Below are 20,626 nucleotides of genomic sequence, written 5' to 3'. Positions count from 1 at the left end.
GCTTGATGAAGTGAAACAAGCCCAAACCCACTTAAATGAACCTGAAACTCCATCCTATACACTTTTGTGTGTTCACTTCTAATCCTTACTAAATTCTTACAAAGCAGGTAACATTATCTCAGTTTCTTAAGATACAGAAAGGCTCATGGTATTAAATACATTCCTCAAGATTTCATTCTGTCATACGTTATATAACTCTATTGGTTTTAAAGATAAAATATGCACGTGGTTCGAAAGTCAAGAAGCTGTTACACAGTGATGGCCTCTGTCCAGCCCCTGACCTCCACTACTGAGTTTCCTTTCTTGAAATTACAAGTTCAAGTTCTTTTAACAGCTGGCTACACTCAGCTGTCTTAAACAATGCAGTACTTGTCCTTACCTTTTTTAATAGATCTCTGTGATATCTGTTAATAATACAGTACATAATTTACTTAATTACCAAGGTTACCCTACTACTGAAGTTCCGTGAGGAAAGACTCGTTCATTTTTATATTTTCAGTTCCTAAATTGTGTTCGTTACATAGAAAAGTACTCTTTTTTAAACCAGAAGCCATGTACCAATTCTGGTCATCAGATTCTACGTAGGAAATCTCGAAAGTTAATCTTGTTTTAACTTAGAAGTAATAACAATATCTTGAGTCACACTGTAAATAGCTTATTCCATCCCACTGTACCCATAAACCATTTAGAAATTTTTAAGTTTCACATCCAAATTACATATTGCCTCTTCTACTCAGAAGAGGCACCTCCAATTATACTTTGCTATGCTTCTTATTTAAGCACTGTAACTGACTAGTCAATCTTATTATCTTACTGAAAAATGCCTTGCGGTGTTTTTAAACTGTTATACATGTGACCTGTTCACATTTTTATAACCCCCAAAGACTGAGATACATATGTGCAGGAAGCCTGTTTCATCCTTTGGAAGTTATTTCACAGCAACTTGTAAAAACATTCTGTAAGATACTAAAATTGTCATTGATTAAAGATTCTACGATAGATGTCGGACAAAGGAGAAAAATTATTTAAAATGAGGAGATTACTAGAAAGTGTGTTTGCTCACCAGTGATATCAATAGGTTCCAAAGCAAAGGCTTCTTCCTCATTTGGAACAAGCGTTGTCTGATCAGTCATAGTTGGCATTGGTTCGACAGGATCCACTGAATCAGGACTATCAGGCCCACCCACTATAAAAGCAGAAATTTGGTCACAAAAGTAAATTTGGAATTTGGAATTTACTATACATCCAACAAATGGTAGGGGAAAAACCCCTTTGAGTAACTGAAAGAAACCCACTGGTACCAAAGAGAAAACATTTTTCTAATTATAAGGTCTTTCCAGTTGACCTACTGGCCAAAACACAGGGAGGAGCACAGGGTTAAACACATGAGAGACTCAACCATAAGCACTGTTTAAGATTCACAGTTCATTAAAAGCTGAAATGTTTAGTTTTTGGTCTTCTACATGAAATATGTTTTTGGATGCCATACAGTCACACGCAATCACCGAGCATGAAATGCTTACTTGACACGTTATCATCCTCGTCCATATCATCATGTGCAGGCTGCTCTGGCAACATCACCCCCGCCTCAGACAGGGCAGGGGGGTCGTCAAAGATACCACCATCATTATTACTAATCAGCTTGTCATCTGAAATAGGGAATGTAACTTAGTTGCAGTTTAGAAAAGAAATGCTGAAAGATCAATAGCCAATCACTGGGAAAATAAAATTATGTCAAAATGGATTAAATTAAAAAATTTAAATCTGTATTCAATATGCATCTGTTCTCTTCATGGTAGTATATGGAAGTATTAAATACTTCCACACATGGGAAAAAAGTCTCCTTCTTAATTTTAAAACTTATACTTACAGACACAAATAGAGAAGCCTGAAGAATTAGTAAAACTTAAAATTCCAAGACAAGCACTTATAAACAAAATTAGGTATTGCTAACATTTTAAGGTTACAGGCTTATGGAAAACTTCAACTGAACCAACTGGTCACAACTCACACATACATACCTAGAGAGATGCTCAAGGCTGAGATTAGCAGCCACTCTAAAACACTGCAACTAAATAAAGAATTTATCGCCTTGTAGTGACTTACCTAATATACCACCATCATTTCCTTCTCCAAAATTGTCATCCTTATACTGGTCTTCATACTCTAAATGGTTAATTTTCTCATTAAGATTGCTGGTGCTCTGCTCAGGCTCTAATAGGAGATTAGAAGCACCAGTGCTTGCTAACATGTCATCGTCCTCGAAAGCGCTGCCTTCTCTCATTATCTCACGATCATCCATTCCAAAGTCACCTAAACAAATTTTAGTCAGTCATTAGTTGAAAAAAGTTCGAAATACTGCTGATACAAAAGAAAATGCATTATGATTTAATTATAATGCCATATTTGCCTAATAAAGTCTTATGTATCTTTGAATATTAAAACATCTGGTTTAAACTTTAAATCTTCAGGATCTACATTGCATAAACCGATTCTGGGGCGTGATCAGAAAATTCAAATAAGATCCAAATTTAGGTTATCCTAAATACGTTTAGTGACATAACTTCAACATTACAGCTAGTGGCTAATGATTTCCTTCTCTATTACCAAAATCATTTTCTTGTAGAATACTGATGTTTCCAACTTCTTCTCTCATGGTTATCTCTTCCACCCTACTCTGGTTCAGGCTGAACTGCTGGGCCACATCGATGTCACTATAAAAGAATTTCAAAAACAGTTTAGTCTTAATTCTCACTGTATTGTTTTATAAGGGAAAACATATCTCAATTCTATTCTATAAGGGGGGAAAAAAGTATACACACAACCTATGGAGCCTAAATATTTGACATTAAATAAATACAATCCAAGAATCTACATGATTTAGAAGCGAATTTCATTTGTATTTAAATTTTAAAAATGTTAATGACCAGTGAGCAAAATATAGTATGCTGAAATCACTACATAAAGCAACATGGTATACAGAGAGGAAGAACTTAGAGATGCTTGGGTTTTCATCAGGGCCCTGCTAGGCTATGTGAACACTGACGTTAACTGGCTTTTCTGGAACTCTGTTTAATATGAACCAACCTCAGATCGGGTGATAGTGCAGCATGCATTTAGTGGGGGAAAAACACCTGCACATAAGCAGACCCTTGCAGGTGAAACTAAGGGTCAACTGTACACATTAAATAGAACTGGCAATGTATCGATAAAGAAAGAAACTGGATGATCAGCACCTGGAGTTCATAATACTAATCACTCTTCCTTTTTAGCTGTGTTTAAAAAGGAAAAATTCCACCATAAAAATTAAAAAAACAAAAACAAAACACCGAAGTATAAAGAGAAAAAGTAAAGCAGTCAAATAGTGCTGAGCACTAATTAACACAATAAATTCAAAGTAAGTAATAAATTTACATTTAAGTCACAGATTGTTTTTTTAAAAAAGCAAAAAACCCCCAAAACATTGTTAAACAATAAATGGGGCTTGATGTAGAGGGTTTCTTGGTTAATTGTGCTACTTAATCACTTAGTCACAGTCGCATTCCTGTCATGGTCATGATAGCTGGCTTCTGAAGACTTGAGGGAGGCAGACAACACAGCACAGTGCTCTGTTACAATGGTCATCTCTGGACAACCTTTCTGTTCTCAAACGTGTGTTGTGACAATGACCTTCACTCGCTCTTTGTATAAAGTTATCTCACATGTTTATTAAAAGAAGAAAAGAACAAAACTTGTGGCTGAGTATAGCTTGGTCAAGATGATAAAATGGTAGAAGACTTTAGTAAATACCTCTGGAAAAAAATCATGAAGCTACAGTTCAAGTTTATTGATATCATCATGTAAAGCAAACAGCTAGACAGCTGTTCAATTTACATAATGGCCTAAGCAAATCAGAATTCTCTTTAGCAGTGTTAAAGCTGACATTGTTTACATGGTTTTCTTACAGAAGAAACACTTTTGGGTTATATGTTTCATATTTATATACTATCATAAATACAGCATATGCATTTTGGCTACATGTTAACTCAATGTCAAAACATCCCCCCAAAACTATGTTATTTGTAAGCCAGTAATGTTTTTTGGTACACCAAGTCAATAACTAAAGAAAAAGAGAGAGAGACATACTCTAAGTCAGGCAGTGGCTGATCAAAATCATGAAATTCTTCAGGTAAAGTAATGGCATTGTACGCAGCTTCTCGATTTTCCTCAGGCAGGTCAACAACACCTGGAAAAGTAACAGTAGGCTTCAAGCCCTGGCTAAAGCAAAGTTTACCAAGGGGTCAAGGAAGGTAAAATGTCAGTTTAATTTCCTAAGGTTATATTCCAGGAGGGTTGCTTCAGTACCACTGAAGCACAAGTACTTTAGCTTGTTCTATAATCCTAAGTCACACTACTTGAATCACAAGAAAAAGGTCAAAGCACTAATTATGAATTAAACTGAGAAATCTTTGATAAAAGGACATAGCATCAAATAAGTATTAGTAATAGCTTTCTATATGAGCATGAAATTTATGAGGAAAAGGAATGACTGCAAAAGAGTATCCCAAATGCTAAGAGGAATTAGTTATTCTAGAAAAGTGGGGTTAAATTATTTTTATTTTCTTTACATTTCCTCCTATATTTTAAAGTGGTCTATAATAAACATGCATTGATTTAAAAGATAAAAAGAAACAAAATGTTATTTTAGCAAAATACGCTTAGTAGCCACAAAGTAGAAAACAATCAAGTATCATGGCCTCTGCCTAAGCATTTTACTTTTAATCAAATCTTAGAATCTCAAAGATTGCACTATTCATGTTACAATAATTTGAAATAGAAGAATACAACATCAGTAGAAATTAACAGTATAAAGCAGCTCTCCTACACACTGAGATTGTTTTAATCAGAATAAAATTTCATCAATACTTAAAAAAACTATACAATTGTAATTATCTATGCAGATCGAAGTTTGGTTCTAAGGGTTCAGTTTTAGAAATCAACTATTACCTAAAACAAAACAACAAAGAAATATAGAGAACATTTTAAAAAGTTTTAACAACTTCAGTTAAAAGTGAATTTGATTTTAAGACTACATTAAAATTTTAACATTTTTTTTTCTGAGCTGTATTTTTAAAAACATAAAACAATGAGTTTTCAACACTTCAACCTCTGATGACTGCTGAAAAAGGAGTTAAAAGGGCAGCTCCAAAGGAATAACAAAAAAGGTCTGCCATAATTCCATTCATAGAACAAAACTGAAATGGGCTATCTCCCTTGAAACACTGCCTCTCCAAGCTTTGCCCATTTTTGAAGGGCTCCTTGTATTGCAATTAAAACAAACTATGCCCATCTAGAAATACATGCTTAGCAGTTTTCACCCTGAACACAATGAACTTCAAAGTTAAAACAAAAAAGTCAACAATACCTGGCCGAAAAGCCATCTTGATCTTAATGAATGCCTCATTACAATCTGCCAGGAGGTATTTGGCTTTTCTGTGATAGATTCGAACTACTCCCAGTAAGAGATGTCCTGACGTTCGGAGTGCCATCTTCACCTGCGGATTAACATTAGTTTATACAGTAATGTTCTGGTTTTAGAGAAAATTTCAAAGCCTGTATATTGTGCAATTTATAGGCAGTTTATCTCTCTTCATACTTTTAACCATTTATTTGAAGTTACCTCATAATCACGACTGAGCGACTTCCCTTTCACTTTTCACCTTCGTTCACTGGAGAAGGAAATGGCAACCCACTCCAGTGTTCTTGCCTGGAGAATCCCAGGAACAGGGGAGCCTGGTGGGCTGCTGTCTATGGGGTCCGTACAGAGTCGGGCACGACTGAAGCCAACTTAGCAGCAGAGGCATAATCATGTATATTTTTTCTCACCTGTAAATTTCCTGAGTATACATGAGAACAGACTGACAGAAATCCATGAATGAACATGGATGTGAATGTAGCTATTAATGAATGTAGCTATTAAGCAAGTATTAAGGCAACCCATGAAGTGTTACCATTAGCACATTAAGTATGTGACACTTTTGGATGCCAATCCAGAGTCACTGCTCCCTGTCAATTAACTGAACTCTGATTTTATGTGGGAAGTGAACATCCTCAGACTTGAAAGATGACAGTCTCGTTCATCTGTGCTGATGCTTGTTTCTGAGTGGGCATATAGCCTAGTTCAACTAACAAGGAGTATTAACTAGGTCAGAGAATTCTGAGACTTTCCCAATTAAAAATACAAAACAAAAATCTCCACAAAAAAACTGAACACTCTCTTCCTTCTCCCCTCCTGTGCTGTGAGCAGGTGGGGCTTACAGCTGCTTGCAGTAGCCCTGTAACCACAGGGCACAGGCGTGAAGACAAGGACAAGAAGCCAACAAACTAAGAAAGATGAGTCTAGGTGAGTCCTTGCATGACATGTTTTAACTGCTGAACCAATCCTAGATCTTCCTACTTCTAAAACTTCTAGTTAAACAAGACCGCTAATTTCCTGTCTAAGCCCCTTTTAGTTTTTACTACCTGACTGGAAAGCATCAGATCAGATCAGATCAGATCAGTTGCTCAGTCGTGTCCAACTCTTTGCGACCCCATGAATCGAAGCACTCCAGGCCTCCCTGTCCATCACCAACTCCCGGAGTTCACTCAGACTCACGTCCATCGAGTCAGTGATGCCATCCAGCCATCTCTGGCAGCTAGCATCATTCCTTCCAAAGAAATCCCAGGGCTGATATCCTTCAGAATGGACTGGTTGGATCTCCTTGCAGTCCAAGGGACTCTCAAGAGTCTTCTCCAACACCACAGTTCAGAAGCATCAATTCTTCGGCACTCAGCCTTCTTCATAGTCCAACTCTCACATCCATACATGACCACAGGAAAAACCATAGCCTTGACTAGACGGACCTTTGTTGGCAAAGTAATGTCTCTGCTTTTGAATATGCTATCTAGGTTGGTCATAACTTTCCTTCCAAGGAGTAAGCGTCTTTTAATTTCATGGCTGCAATCACCATCTGCAGTGATTTTGGAGCCCAGAAAAAAAGTTTGACACTGTTTCCACTGTTTCCCATGAAGTGGTGGGACCGGATGCCATGATCTTCGTTTTCTGAATGTTGAGCTTTAAGCCAACTTTTTCACTCTCCTCTCTCACTTTCATCAAGAGGCTTTTGAGTTCCTCTTCACTTTCTGCCATAAGGGTGGTGTCATCTGCATATCTGAGGTGATTGATATTTCTCCTGGCAATCTTGATTCCAGCTTGTGTTTCTTCCAGTCCAGCGTTTCTCATGATGTACTCTGCATATAAGCTAAATAAACAGGGTGACAATATACAGCCTTGATTTACTCCTTTTCCTATTTGGAACCAGTCTGTTGTTCCATGTCCAGTTCTAACTGTTGCTACCTGACCTGCATACAAATTTCTGAAGAGGCAGATCATGTGCTCTGGTATTCCCATCTCTTGAAGAATTTTCCACAGTTTATTGTGATCCACACAGTCAAAGGCTTTGGCATAGTCAATAAAGCAGAAATAGATATTTTTCTGGAACTCTCTTGTTTTTTCGATGATCCAGCGGATGTTGGCAATTTGATCTCTGATTCCTCTGCCTTTTCTAAAACCAGCTTGAACATCAGGAAGTTCATAGTTCACATATTGCTGAAGCCTGGCTTGAAGAATTTTGAGCATTACTTTACTAGCGTGTGAGATGAGTGCAATTGTGGGGTAGTTTGAGCATTCTTGGGCATTGCCTTTCTTTGGGATTGGAATGAAAACTGACCTTTTCCAGTCCTGTGGCCACTGCTGAGTTTTCCAAATTTGCTGGCATATTGAGTGCAGCACTTTCACAGCATCATCTTTCAGGATTTGGAATAGCTCCACTGGAATTCCATCACCTCCACTAGCTTTGTTCGTAGTGATGCTTTCTAAGGCCCACTTGACTTCACATTCCAGGATGTCTGGCTCTAGGTGAGTGATCACACCATCGTGATTATCTGGGTTGTGAAGATCTTTTTTGTACAGTTCTTCTGTGTGTTCTTGCCACCTCTTCTTAATATCTTCTGCTTCTGTTAGGTCCATACCATTTCTGTCCTTCACTGAGCCCATCTTTGCATGAAATGTTCCCTTGGTATCTCTAATTTTCTTGAAGAGATCTCTAGTCTTTCCCATTCTGTTGTTTTCCTCTATTTCTTTGCACTGATTGCTGAGGAAGGCTTTCTTATCTCTCCTTGCTATTCCTTGGAACTCTGCATTCAGATGCTTATAACCTTCCTTTTCTCCTTTGCTTTTCGCTTCTCTTCTTTTCACAGCTATTTGTAAGGCCTCCCCAGACAGCCATTTTGCTTTTTTGGATTTCTTTTCCATGGGGATGGTCTTGATCCTTGTCTCCTGTACAATGTCACGAACCTCCGTCCATAGTTCATCAGGCACTCTATCTATCAGATCTAGTCCCTTAAATCTATTTCTCACTTTTACTGTATAATCTTGAGGGATTCTTATGAAGTTTAGAGTTATAAATTCTTACTTAAAACTGTAATAAATTTCTGACTAAATCTAAGACATATCCGATGATGAATCTCTTACCCAATTAAAACACTGCTCTTAACCGAAAAATGAGACTCTCCCTTTATGGTTTGCCTTAGGAAATTTGAAATTAATAATGACTACGCCTAATCCTTCACGTGAGAAAAAAAGGAGGCAAAAAACTCAACCATGGCATGCCATTATCTTGTCCAGAATTAACAACTTTTAGAAGGTGGTACACAGAAAACAGAGTAGTGGTTACCTTAGAAGAAGGGGATGGGGGAGAGGCAAAGGGGTAAAGGGATCAACTGCATGGGAATGGATGGAAACAAAACTTTAGGTGGTGAGCACGTTGCATGGTATACAAAAGTTGAAATAAAAAATCTATTACATAATGTTATAAATCAATATTACCTCAAAGTAAAGTACTTAAAAATGAAGATAATAGTTTAAAAAAAGGTAGTGTTTGGACAAAGGCTTTCTTTCTTTCTAGATTAGTTTGGTTCATAATTTAGTCTAGAAGGAGGTAAAATGAGATGTGGAATTTTTGCTTCCGAGCTTGCTCATTATTAAGCGTGTGGGTGTGATGAAGAACACAGGCTATATACATCCAAGGACAGCTCTACAGGGGCTAAGAGGGACCGTGCCAACCAGAGCGGGGGAAGGCATGGAGTTCTGAGTGTACCATCTGTCTGACACTTGTTCTAAACCACTAAATCAACATTTCCCCGCCAGAACTGCACAATGAGAACACACATTAGAAATTTTTAGGTCATTTCACCCTGTGGAGGTATCTATTGTGATACATTCTATCACAATAAACCAAAATCAAAGAAAAACAGATTTAGAAAGGATTTTAAAGTTATAAGTGTCCCTAATGGCGTACAAAATACTCTGCACGTATCATGAAAAAATGTGTTTTTTTAAAAGCCAAATCAGCTTCAGTATTTGCTTATGGATTTTGTTAAAGATTAGCCACACATATCTATTTCCAGAAAAGAGTTCAATTTCTCCTTTCTCCATTTACTAATTCAGTAAGCATACCTATAAAAACAAAACATTTCTCAATTTGACCAGCAGTGCACACTGGTACAACTTCCCCACAGAATACATTGTTAATGCATCAGATATCTTAAAAATAAGTATGTCACCTGTTCCAACAATCATATTCCTAAAACATCAACATTAAAGAAAGACACAGAACAAAAGATTTTACAAATAACGGTTACCAAATGGTTGTTTTTTTAAAGAGGAAAATAAAAACTTATAATCATACCACTTAAAGCAATCTTTAGTAATATTTTAGCGTGCCTTCTAGGCTTTTATATGTGCATACACACAATTTTCCTTTTTGTGTGTGTATGTGTACCTAAAACTGCATATTGTTTTGTAATGAGCCTTTATCCAGGAAAAGCTCTGTCTATAGTATTATTGTAATTTTTAATGGCTGCATTAAAAGACCAGAGCAATTCAGAAAATTTGGGAAAAACTATGGATTAGCTCCCTCCTTTCAAAAAATGCAGCTGGGAAAATAAATCACGCACAATCACAACTATAAATTACAAGTCCATTATCCTTTATCTGAAGTCCTAGGGGTCAAATGTGTTTTGGAATTCAAAGCTTTTTTGAATATTATGAAGTTAATGCAGTACGCATGCCATTTATCAAAACATTCCCAGAAGTGTCTGCAACAGCCCCCCCCCCACCCCCAATCATACACATTAGTGTTTCTGCAGTGAATTTATGAAAACACAAATGACCTCACTTCAATTACAGTCAAGTGTGTTTCTGGGTTTTCCTGTGTATTTTAAGTTCTGTGCGCAAGACACTATGACACTGTACAATACAACTGCTAAAATGATGGCAGAGTTATGAACAGAGCTTTTCCTGAACGCAGTCTTGTAACAAAACACACAATGCAGTTTTTGTATACATTCATTAAAAGGGAGAAAAATTACATGTGTAACCCACGCACCCATGAAGGTCTAGAAGGCATACCAAAACACTGAAGGTTTCTCTAGGTGGTAGAACTAAAGGTCACTTATTTTCCCATTTGCAGAAAGTTTTCTAATTACTATTGTCTTCGAAATAATAAAACATCTTTAACACCAACAAATTCTACATTAATAACTCTAAAACTGGCTGAAATTCCATAGAAACTTTATAACGTACTCTAATTCCAAATCAAACTTTCACTTCTCCCCTGTAAAACATCTTTCCATATAACTTTTCTGAACAAGTCTCTGCTACATCCCAGCTTTATTCCTGGATCCTCTTGCTCTTTCAGCAATGAAGAACTACTCTCATTTAACTGTCAATTCTAATAGCTCCCAATGCTGATCCAGAGATCTGGAATCTTTAAAAACAGGGAAACTGGTAGATGTATGTGTATATGCATATGTAAAACTACAACATCCAGGAGAGGACCTTTAAAACACAGACGTAATATATGTATAAAAAAATTACATTCAAGGACTATACCTTTATTTTGAGATTAGCCCTTCATACATTTTTTATATCAACCTGTTTGTTCCTCAATGAAATGCTAATGATGTCAGTAGCTCTGTGTCTGTGTGTTTTAATGGTCCTTCGTTGGCAACACAAAAAACATGTATTAAGGCATACTATTTGTGAAATCCAAGGGTGGAAACCACTGCTTCAGAAGTTTCAGAGGATATCAAGAAAATTTCTAGAAACAGAGCAGCAAACAAAGCAGATAAGGTTAGGACATTCCTAAGCCTTCCATTCTAGTGGCACACAGTAATTAAATATTTAGGGAAAGTGCATGGCCAAGTACAAAAGTTCTATGATGGGGAAAAGGTTTGTATCTTCAAGAAACAGCAAGCAGGCTTGTGAAGCTGAGGCGGAGCAAGTGTTCTGGACACTGTCCACCATATGGATAAAGCAGTTAGATCTGGCTCCTGTAAAATTTTCCAAATGATGGGTCTTTATTTTGAAAACTTTATATAAGTTCTATAAATCCCTCAATCAAAAACACCTATACACATATTTAGTACAAAAACATCTAGAAAGTCAAATATAAAATATTTGGGTACTGCTAGACCATGCTTATCTGTCATTAAAAGGCAAATGAAAATTATCTTTGTACTCACAACAGAATTTTTAGAAACAGAATTTTTAGAGAAGAGAGTATCAAACTGAAACTCTGGCTAATTTATGGATTTTCTTTACCCTCAATATACACAGATGCCTGCCTAAGAAATCGTTTTTACAGAATTCTATTTCACACATCAGTGAACAATCCACAAAGTAATAAAAACATCAACATCAAACATACCTTTGGTGAGATGATACTCTCCACACTGCTCTCTAAATTACACTCAAACACATGGGCTTTGGTTAGCTTCTTATCCCAGTGGGCCGCAAGCCAAATTTTGGCCAGCGGCCCTCTTTTACTGAGGACAAAATGTGCGTAGAACATTGTTCTGGTTGACTATGAAACAGGAGGAAACCTGAGGGGGAAGAAAAATTAACACAAATGCCACATGAGAACCGAATTATCAAGATGTACAAGAAATCAGGCTTCCCTGAAAGCTCAGTTGGGAAGGAATCCACCTGCCATGCAGGATACCCTGGTTTGATTCCTGGGTCGGGAAGATCTGTTGGAGAAGGGACAGGCTACCCACTCCACTGTTCTTGGGCTTCCCTTGTGGCTCAGCTGGTAAAGAATCCAACTGCAATGAGGGAGACCTGGGTTCAATCCCTGAGTTGGGAAGATCCCCTGGAGAAGGGAAAGGATGCCCACTCCAGTATTCTGGCCTGGAGAATTCCACAGACTGTATAATGGGGTCTCAAAAGTGTCGGACATGACCGAGCGACTTTCACAAAAAATCTGAAGTTTCCTTTTAAATCTGAGAACTATGTATGAAAGGCTCAAGTGAAGTAGAGTATAAATTAAAAAAACAAAAAAAAACAAAAACCTATTGTTTAATTTTGATAGCATTAAGAAAAAGACTGCTCCCCCCATACTAAGGTGAAAAGGGGACAAAGGTCAGATCACTTTCATGCCACACTAATCTGTATTGGAACAGAATTAACACTGGATGGAACTTCAAAAAGGGTAGGTTTTCTGGTGACAATTTTTACTTACAGTGAAAAAACGTTTTTATCTTACAATAAAAGTGCTAGTATGTTTTTTCACTGTAAGTAAAAATTGTCATCAGAAAACCTACCCTTTTTGAAGTTCCATCCAGTGTTAATTCTATTCCAATCCAGATTACTAACTGTTAAAGTAAGAAGTAAGTTTGCTTTTGGCCAAAAGTTAGAAAATTTATTCCTCATGATAAGAAAAAAATGTCCAGGAAGAAAAACACTCAAGCACAGATATTAATCAATGAGGAAATTTCCATTTTAGAACCCCATTTAAAAAATGAGATTCTCAGCCAAATGCATTACACAATAATTGCTACCTCATGTCAAGCATTTTACATTTCACCAAGTTGATAAGTAAGTGGGTTGGCCCCATTTCACAAGTGAGTAGTTTAGAAAAGCTGAGCCTTAAAAAGAAGCATTACCTAAGTTTTCTCAACTCAGGAATTTGGAAAGCACTTGCCCTCTTATAATTTAAATACTAAATCGAGAACAATGATACAGTATACAATTCATCGTGACTGAAATATTCTTAGTAGAAATACAAGTATGTTATTTTCCTTTTAGTAATCTAATGTATAAATACTAAGGCAAAAAAACAGCCTGAAATACTCAAGCTCAGAGAACACATGAACTGTGTAAAACTGTAATTTCCCTTATACCATGTAGTTTTTCTTTTCCACAGATTTTTAAAAATCTTTCACCAAATGAATTCCTATTTTTTTCGAAAATGTCCGTAACTGGAAAAAGGTAAGTCATACTTCTACAGAAAGCATGAAAAGTAAGTAAAATTTTAAAACTTATTTCACACCTATCCCTTGCTCCCTACCATTCCTAAATTCTGGGCAAACACCAAATCTTCTTTAAACTTTATCATTTTGAGAATGTTACATAAAGGGAATCATTCAGTATCTGACTTTGGAATAGCTTTTTGGATTCAGCATCATGTTAAAACATCTATCAAGGTGTTTGGTGCATTTATTAATTGTTTCCTTTCGACGCTGAGTAGCCTTCCCTGGGACGGGTATGGTACCACAATTTGCTTAGCCATTTTACCTATTGAAGGACATTCGGTTGTTTCTAAGTTTTTTGACGATTTCAAATAAAGCTGCTATAAATACTTGTGTATACAGACTTTTGGTGAATATAAGTTTTCACTTTCTAAGACAAATAGTCTGAGCTGTAACTGGACAGCACAATGAATATTCCTTTAATTTTTAAAGAAACTTTAACACTGCTCCTATCAAAATTCTAGTGAGGCTTTTTAAAATAAGCTACCAACAAGATTTTTCTAAAATTCATAAGGAGAGGCAAAAGACCTAGAATAACTAAAACTAATTTGAAAAACAAAAACTGTGAAGACTCATTCTACCCAATTTTAAGACTTATTTTAGAGGTATAATAGTCAATTACTGTATAGTCAGAAAGACACACAAATCAATGGAACAGAGGAGAGAACACAGTAATATATCCACACAATTAAGTCCAACTCATTTTTCACAAAGGTGCAGAATTTAAAGGAGGTAGTCTACTACTTTTTGACAAATGACACTTCAGTGATTAGATATCATCCCACAGGCAAAACAAACAACAACAAAAACATAAAACCCTCAACCCAAATCTCACCCATTATATAAAATTACAGACTTAAATACAGAACTATAAAATTTTAAAGGGGAAAAAGAAAACCACAAGAAAACACCTTTAACACCTAAAGCTTCGTAAGAATTTTTAGACATCACACCAAAAACACGTCCCATAAATTTTAGGGGAAGAACCTATTATGAAGGAACCCACTGAGGATGCAAAGACAAGACAGAAAATGAGAAAACATATGTGCAAGCCACATATCTGAAAAGGACCTGGATCCAGAGTATAAATAAAGAACTCTCAAAACTAAAGAGTTAAAAAAAAAAAAAAAATCCAACTAGAAAAGGGGGGTGGATTTCAAGGAAGAGAATATACTGAAGGCAAATTAAGAACAAGCTCAGCACTGCTAGTTAAGAAAATGCAAATTAAGACTCACTGAGATATCACTTCACACCTCTTTTAAGAGCTAAAATAAAAAATAACGGCAACAGCTCATGCTGGTGAGGGTACAGAGAAGCCGCATATCTCATAAATGGCTACTGGGAATGCAAAATTTCCTTTTGAATTAGCTTAAGAAAAAAAGATCCAGACTAAATTTGAATTTTCATGATTTCACAAAGGGACCCTAACTTTAAATAACTTTGCTTACTGTACTTTCAATTAAAAACTGTGCTCATTCTTTGCAGTAAGGTACAGAAAATACATATATATCAAACATATTCCAGGCAAGAGATTTCACGCCTGTCAAAAATGTTTGGGAGGGTGGTGGTACAAGAGTAATCAGGTCAGGTCTGCCTCATCTTGATGCCAATAATTTGATGGAATTTTCATTCTCTGAAGTAGACGCTTTCAGGGGATCATTAATTCACACTAGGAAAAATTTTTCAAAAGAAAAAATAGGCTTCATCAACTGCCTAAAGTTGTGAAGTTTTTCTTGCACATGCGGAGTTAAGAAAAGAACTGAAGAAGAATTCAGGTCACCCTAAAGTAAAAGGACTAACCCCCCCCACCCCCCCAATCAAAAAAACAAAAGAACAGCACCTCAAGTGTACCCTATACCCTAGTAAATCAAAATATGCTTCCCATAATCAAAAAGAGCCCCCTATGTTGTAGCACTTCTACTTCGAGCCTTAAAGTTTGTTAGCATAAAAATCAGGCTGCCTCTATAGCATTATAAATATAGTCCACAGGATTTTGCTGAAATCCAATATGGCTTTGAAATGTTACTAAAAACACTGACTTAGAAATATAGTCACTGTTACGCACAATAAGCCCCAAGTTTTACTACAGAAGATAGTCATGTTCCAAATAAGTTAAAAGAACTCTTACTATTTAGCTCCTACAACACTCTGCTGCAGTCAAATACTAAATATGTATTTAATGAAAATGAAAATGAAATATACCAAGTGATCTCATAATTGATACATGTAAAAAATTTTGGAAATTTTAGAAATTGAAACTGGCATGTCTCAACAGGTGTCAGTAGCTCACAGCCAGCACTTCAGCTGCTGGTTAAGAGTTCCATGCTTAAAATATCCCAGCTATGTCCAGGCAAAGATTCCTAAACAGATGCTTTCTTGGCATTGGATGGGGAGTAACTAAAGCAGAGTGGTGCTAAAATTAATCTGGGAAACAATTAGCAACAGGAAATCACCTTAATAACTAAAGGAAGCCTGATGGACAGTAGTGATCAACTACTGGCTTATATCTAAATAAGAGTAAAATTTGATCATCCTCGCCTTTTGCAGCATTTCTTTCCCTTACTGATACCAAACCTTTAGCCTGCCCCCCACCCCCACAAAAAAAGGTTGATTAAAAGTTCTCAAGATTCTAAATTTTGGAAATCCCTTACAATAGATCTTAGCAGAAAGCCTACATTTCTGCTTACCAGAAACATAGCTTACCAATTTCATAATTTCTCAATTTTTTTCTAAAGCAGCAAACAACTTTTAAAAACTGATCCTAAAAAGTAATGTAAAAAATCTGATATGAAACGGCAGACTAGTATTTAGGAACATATTCAGGAATGCAAAAAATGGCAATTTAAGATATTTCAAAAAAACCAAAGTCAAATTACAGCTCATGTTTCTACAATGATGTTAAATCATTCTAATATTTCACTCATCTGTTAGAAAGCAGGGCAAGATAGTGGCTGTATAAATTGGTATGCCCTCTTTGAAGGGCAATTTGGCAAAATCTTATACTCTCCAGCCAGAAACTGGGCTTCCATTAATAAGCCAAAGGTATACTTGATGTATAATAATGATAGACCAAAAATTAAACTTACTAAGCTCTAAGGATTTTATGTGTCCATCCTCTTCATGACAGTCTTAGAAGATAAATACTGGCCCATTTTATAGACCAAGAAAGAAAAGGAGAGGTATAAGGAACTTGGCAAAGGTCACCAGTATTCAATGCAAATGCAGCTTGAACTTCAGAGCCCACAAGTCTAACTGTTTTGTTGCCTTGCCAGCTTGACTACAACAAAAGTACTAGAAAAAAACCTACCTAGCCCCTAAGACGGAGAAAGCAATGGCACCCCACTCCAGTACTCTTGCCTGGAAAATTCCATGGACGGCAGGGCCTGGTAGGCTGCAGTCCATGGGGTCTAAGAGCTGGACACAACTGAGCAACTTCCCTTTCACTTTTCACTTTCATGCCTTGGAGAAGAAGTGGGGACGCACCCCACTCCAGTACCCTTGCCTGGAGAATCCCAGGGACGGCGGAGCCTGGTGGGCTGCCATCTATGGGGTCGCACAGAGGTGGACACGACTGAAGCAACTTAGCAGCAGCAGCAGCCCCTAAGAAGTGATTTTAAGCAAATCAATACAATCATGCAATAGAATTCTATGCACTCTCAAAACGATGATAAAGTATTGAAAAAGAGAATTCTCTCTATACGTGTATGTTAACACGCACTTGCAGGAGCATAAAATACCTGCAGAATGAAAACAGAACTGATGAAACTGGTCACCTTTGAAAAGTAGGTCGGGTGAGAAAGGCCAGCCTACCCTTCTGCACTGACGGGCTTTTTTTTAACATAAGGCATATACAAATGTCACCTATTCAAAGTAAAAACAATTCTATTGAGAGTGCTTTTCCAGTCACTAGTGAATTAGGCTGGTTATTCTGTGGTGTTCATTTTTCCTAACCATAAAAAACTGGAAGGTGGAAATTCAGTGATTACTAACCTTGGAAAACATCAATATCTAACTCAGGTAAGAATGAACTGTCTTCTAGGGGGTGTTTGGGGGGAGGGTCTCCAGAACAAAAGGTATTTGCAATGCTAACACAGTAGAGCTGCGTCCCTTTTGATACTAAAGATCTCTGAAGGAGCGTTTTACAACCAGATAGTCCTAGGTTCAAGTTCAGCTCCCTCCTTAGCTGTTCTGTAACTGTTAAAAGTGATTTAACATGTGAGTCTCAGCCTTCTCAGCTCTAAAATGGGGATGTTTCCCAAAAAGGATTTTGAGAATTAAAACATCATACCCAACACAATGCCTTTATAGACGCAGTTACTCTGGGAAAAAATCTCCTCCAGAATATATAGAAGTTATCAAGATCATGCCTAACAACTCTGGTATCACAACATTTAAACATAAAACACAAAATCTTCATTTTCAACATCAAGAACTTTCCTTTCTGTACCAAATTATAAGAGAGAAAACTCAGAATCTTTGTGCTCCAATAAATTGGAACTCACCAGGAGAATCTCATCCTTAAGAAGTTAATTCTAGAGTGCAGTAATGTGTTGCCTCTAAACACAAAAAAGGTGAAGATTATGCGCTACCAGCATAATTGACTTGTATATAAAAAGCACAAAGTCCACTGAGTTATTCACTACTGTCACCTCATCTGCAAACTCTTAAATAATTTAATCACTGGATATGGCACAGGTCCCCATCAACGTCTTTTTAAAAGTAATTGATTAGCAGCCTCCAACAACAGCAAAGAAATTTAATGACCCTGCAACTTCAAAAAACTTCCCCAATGTGTCTTCAACATTCTGCACAATCACACAGCTCACTGGCATTGACATTCATTGGAAGAAAACAGAAATTTATTTTCTGGAATTCAATGATTACTCTAAACAGCGTAAGGAGAGCAGATGTTAAACTTTGGCTTGCAAAGAGAAGCCGATAAACACTAGCCTTTACCAGAAACCCTTAAAAACACAAGCGCGTTTTTGAACGCTGGAAGCCTATCTATCCAATCCAAAGGTGGCCAAACCCTCCAGCATTTCCCTCTTTGAAGAAGGTCGCGAAGTCTGGCAGCACAGCTCGACAGTGTCACCACTAAACTATTACAGATCCTTCTCAAAGCCTTTCTCAGTGAGGAAAAAAACACCTCCTATTTGTCAGAAACACACACCTCCCTCCCAAACACAACATTCAATATCCTCAATCTCCAGGAAAAGTCTGGGAGGAAAACCAATTATGCTAATTTCCCAAGAATCAGAGGCAACTTCCCTTGGTCGCGTTTTCTATTGGTCTAACATTTGCTATCCCCATCGTAACCATTTTCCTTTAAAAAAAAAAAAAAAAAAACGGGGAAAGGGGGAGCAGCAGCAGTCCCCGGCCGGGGGCCCGCCGCATCCTCCGGGCCCGCGTGTCTCCGATCCCGGCACCCGCGCGCGAAAGACGGTTGCGGCCCCTCGGAGCTGGCATCGCGGGCTGTCGCCGCCTCCCGCCCCGAATCCCGCGTCCTCCCAGACAGCCATTTTCACCCGAGGAGTAGGCGGCCCGGTCCGAGAGCGGGCTCGTTCAAACCTCCTCCTCGCCCTCCGCGGCCCAGGCTTTCCCCTGCTCCCCGAGGGACCCGCCGAGTAACGGCTCCTCTGGCCTAGAAACAGACCTGGACCATTTGTTACCTAACAAGAGACGATGCGGGCCCAGGCGGCGCGGGTCCCGGCCGACGGCGGGCCTGGGGCCAGGGACCCGGGGCGGGCGGCGCTGCCGTCCCGCAGCTCAGAAGAGAGGCAGCACGGCTCCGTCCCGGGGCGCGGGCTGTGCCGCGGTCTCCCTCGTCCTCCCGCCCCGCTCCGGAGTCCTGCTCCCCGACGGCAAGACGGCGGGGAACGGGTGTGTGGGGGGGGAAGCTGGAGCAAAAGAAGGGGTCGGCCGATTATCTTACCTTGCTCTCCGCCGGGAGTTGGGCGGGCTGGGTGGCCTGGGGAGGGGAAAAGGGTCGGGGAGGGGGCGGGGAAAGGGAGGGGAGCCCTAGTGCGGTGTAGCTTCGCAGCAGCTCCCGCTGCCGCCACAGCCGCCGCCTCCTTTTCCGATTCACTCAAACAAACAAGATGGCTGCCGTTACGCCGCGGCTCTTCCTGCCGCCCAAATCCTCGGTTCAAATCGGCAGGATGTTTACGGTCAAAAATGGCACCTGTGCGCCTGCGCAGCGAGCCTAGGACCCAAAAGGAGCGACGCAGGCGCAGCGACCATTTCCTTTTCCTAGGAACCCGCCCTCTGGTTAAGCAGCCCCGGACTGAGCAAGCGCAAAGGGAATTCTCTTGCTAGAGGGTCTTCTAGTTTCGCGACACTGGCAAGTGGCTCACGCACAGTGCTTGCCACTGAAGCGCTAATTGGATTCAGTTTTATTCTTTGGCTTATTTTAAAGGGGAAAAAAAGACAACAACTTGTCTCTGTGCAGTTTTATGTGCCCCTGACACATTCATTTTAATGATTCTGTAGCAACTAAGGTAGCATAAAACCATTATATAAGTTATTTAAAATGTAGGGGTTCATTCATTCATTCAACCTATATTTATAGACGGTCTTCTCTGAAACACATGCTAAGGTCTGGAATCTAATGACTATATGAGATAATATCTGCCTAAGTGCTATTTCCCAAAGTGCTTAAGAAAATACAATGGTCTTGCTCCCGCCTCCTGCTCAAGCTTCCTGGCCCCTCTACCTCACTGTGCTCCAGTCACTCCGCCTTTTAAAGTACCAAATGCACTACGAACGCTCCTGCCTCACGATTTTTGCACTCGCTGGCCCCCGTGCTTAGAACAGTCTTGCAATTCCATCCCTTCCCCTTTTGTCTGATTTCTTTTGCTTTTAATTTAAAAATGTTTTATTGGAGTATAGTTGATTTTCAATGTTTTAGTCTCAGGTATATAGCAAAGTGAATCAGTTATACACACACACAGTCTATCCACTCATTGATTCTTTTCCTAAATAGCCATTACAGAGTATTGAGTAGAGTTCTCTGTGCTTCAGTAGGTCCTTATTATTTTATACATAGTAGTGTGTATATGTCAATCCCAGTCTTTCCATTTATCCCCCACCCTCTTACCCGCTGGTTACCGTAAGTTTGTTTCCTACATCCCTAACTTTATTTCTGCTTTGTTAGATAATCTCACACATCTTAGTTGAAAAGCCACCTCAAGAGTCTTCCCTGATCCTCTGTATTATGTAGGATAACACTATTACT

The 20,626-nt window shown here is 38.5% G+C and overlaps 1 protein-coding gene and 1 long non-coding RNA gene across 3 annotated transcripts in view; one reads left to right on the top strand and one right to left on the bottom strand.

The window, feature by feature from the left end:
* LOC132342210 (uncharacterized) overlaps positions 1-13,795 on the top strand; it is a 122,272-nt gene extending 108,477 nt beyond the window's left edge. The window contains exon 3 of the long non-coding RNA XR_009490516.1: positions 13,287-13,795. This is a non-coding gene — a long non-coding RNA (uncharacterized lncRNA). The remainder of the gene's footprint in view (positions 1-13,286) is intronic.
* The window catches only part of RAD21 (RAD21 cohesin complex component), a 29,382-nt gene extending 9,905 nt beyond the window's left edge, over positions 1-19,477 (bottom strand). Inside the window, exons 1-8 of one of the 2 annotated variants that reach the window (NM_001034717.1) lie at positions 19,325-19,477; positions 11,790-11,964; positions 5,405-5,534; positions 4,126-4,225; positions 2,608-2,714; positions 2,107-2,313; positions 1,524-1,649; positions 1,064-1,186 (exon numbers count right to left, since the gene is read on the bottom strand). In NM_001034717.1, the coding sequence (NP_001029889.1) occupies positions 1,064-1,186; positions 1,524-1,649; positions 2,107-2,313; positions 2,608-2,714; positions 4,126-4,225; positions 5,405-5,534; positions 11,790-11,933 (937 nt within the window). In that variant the 5' untranslated portion in view covers positions 11,934-11,964; positions 19,325-19,477. Of the gene's footprint in view, positions 1-1,063; positions 1,187-1,523; positions 1,650-2,106; positions 2,314-2,607; positions 2,715-4,125; positions 4,226-5,404; positions 5,535-11,789; positions 11,965-16,478; positions 16,531-19,324 lie in introns of those variants that run through there. The other variant, XM_059893334.1, reaches the window with a different exon arrangement.
* Between the last annotated feature and the right edge of the window lie 1,149 nt (positions 19,478-20,626).

Source organism: Bos taurus, chromosome 14 (genome assembly GCF_002263795.3).
Source record: "Bos taurus isolate L1 Dominette 01449 registration number 42190680 breed Hereford chromosome 14, ARS-UCD2.0, whole genome shotgun sequence".
Lineage (NCBI taxonomy): Eukaryota > Metazoa > Chordata > Mammalia > Artiodactyla > Bovidae > Bos > Bos taurus.
The sequence above is the reverse complement of the archived record's forward strand: the minus strand, read 5'-3'. Positions and strand labels throughout refer to the sequence as shown.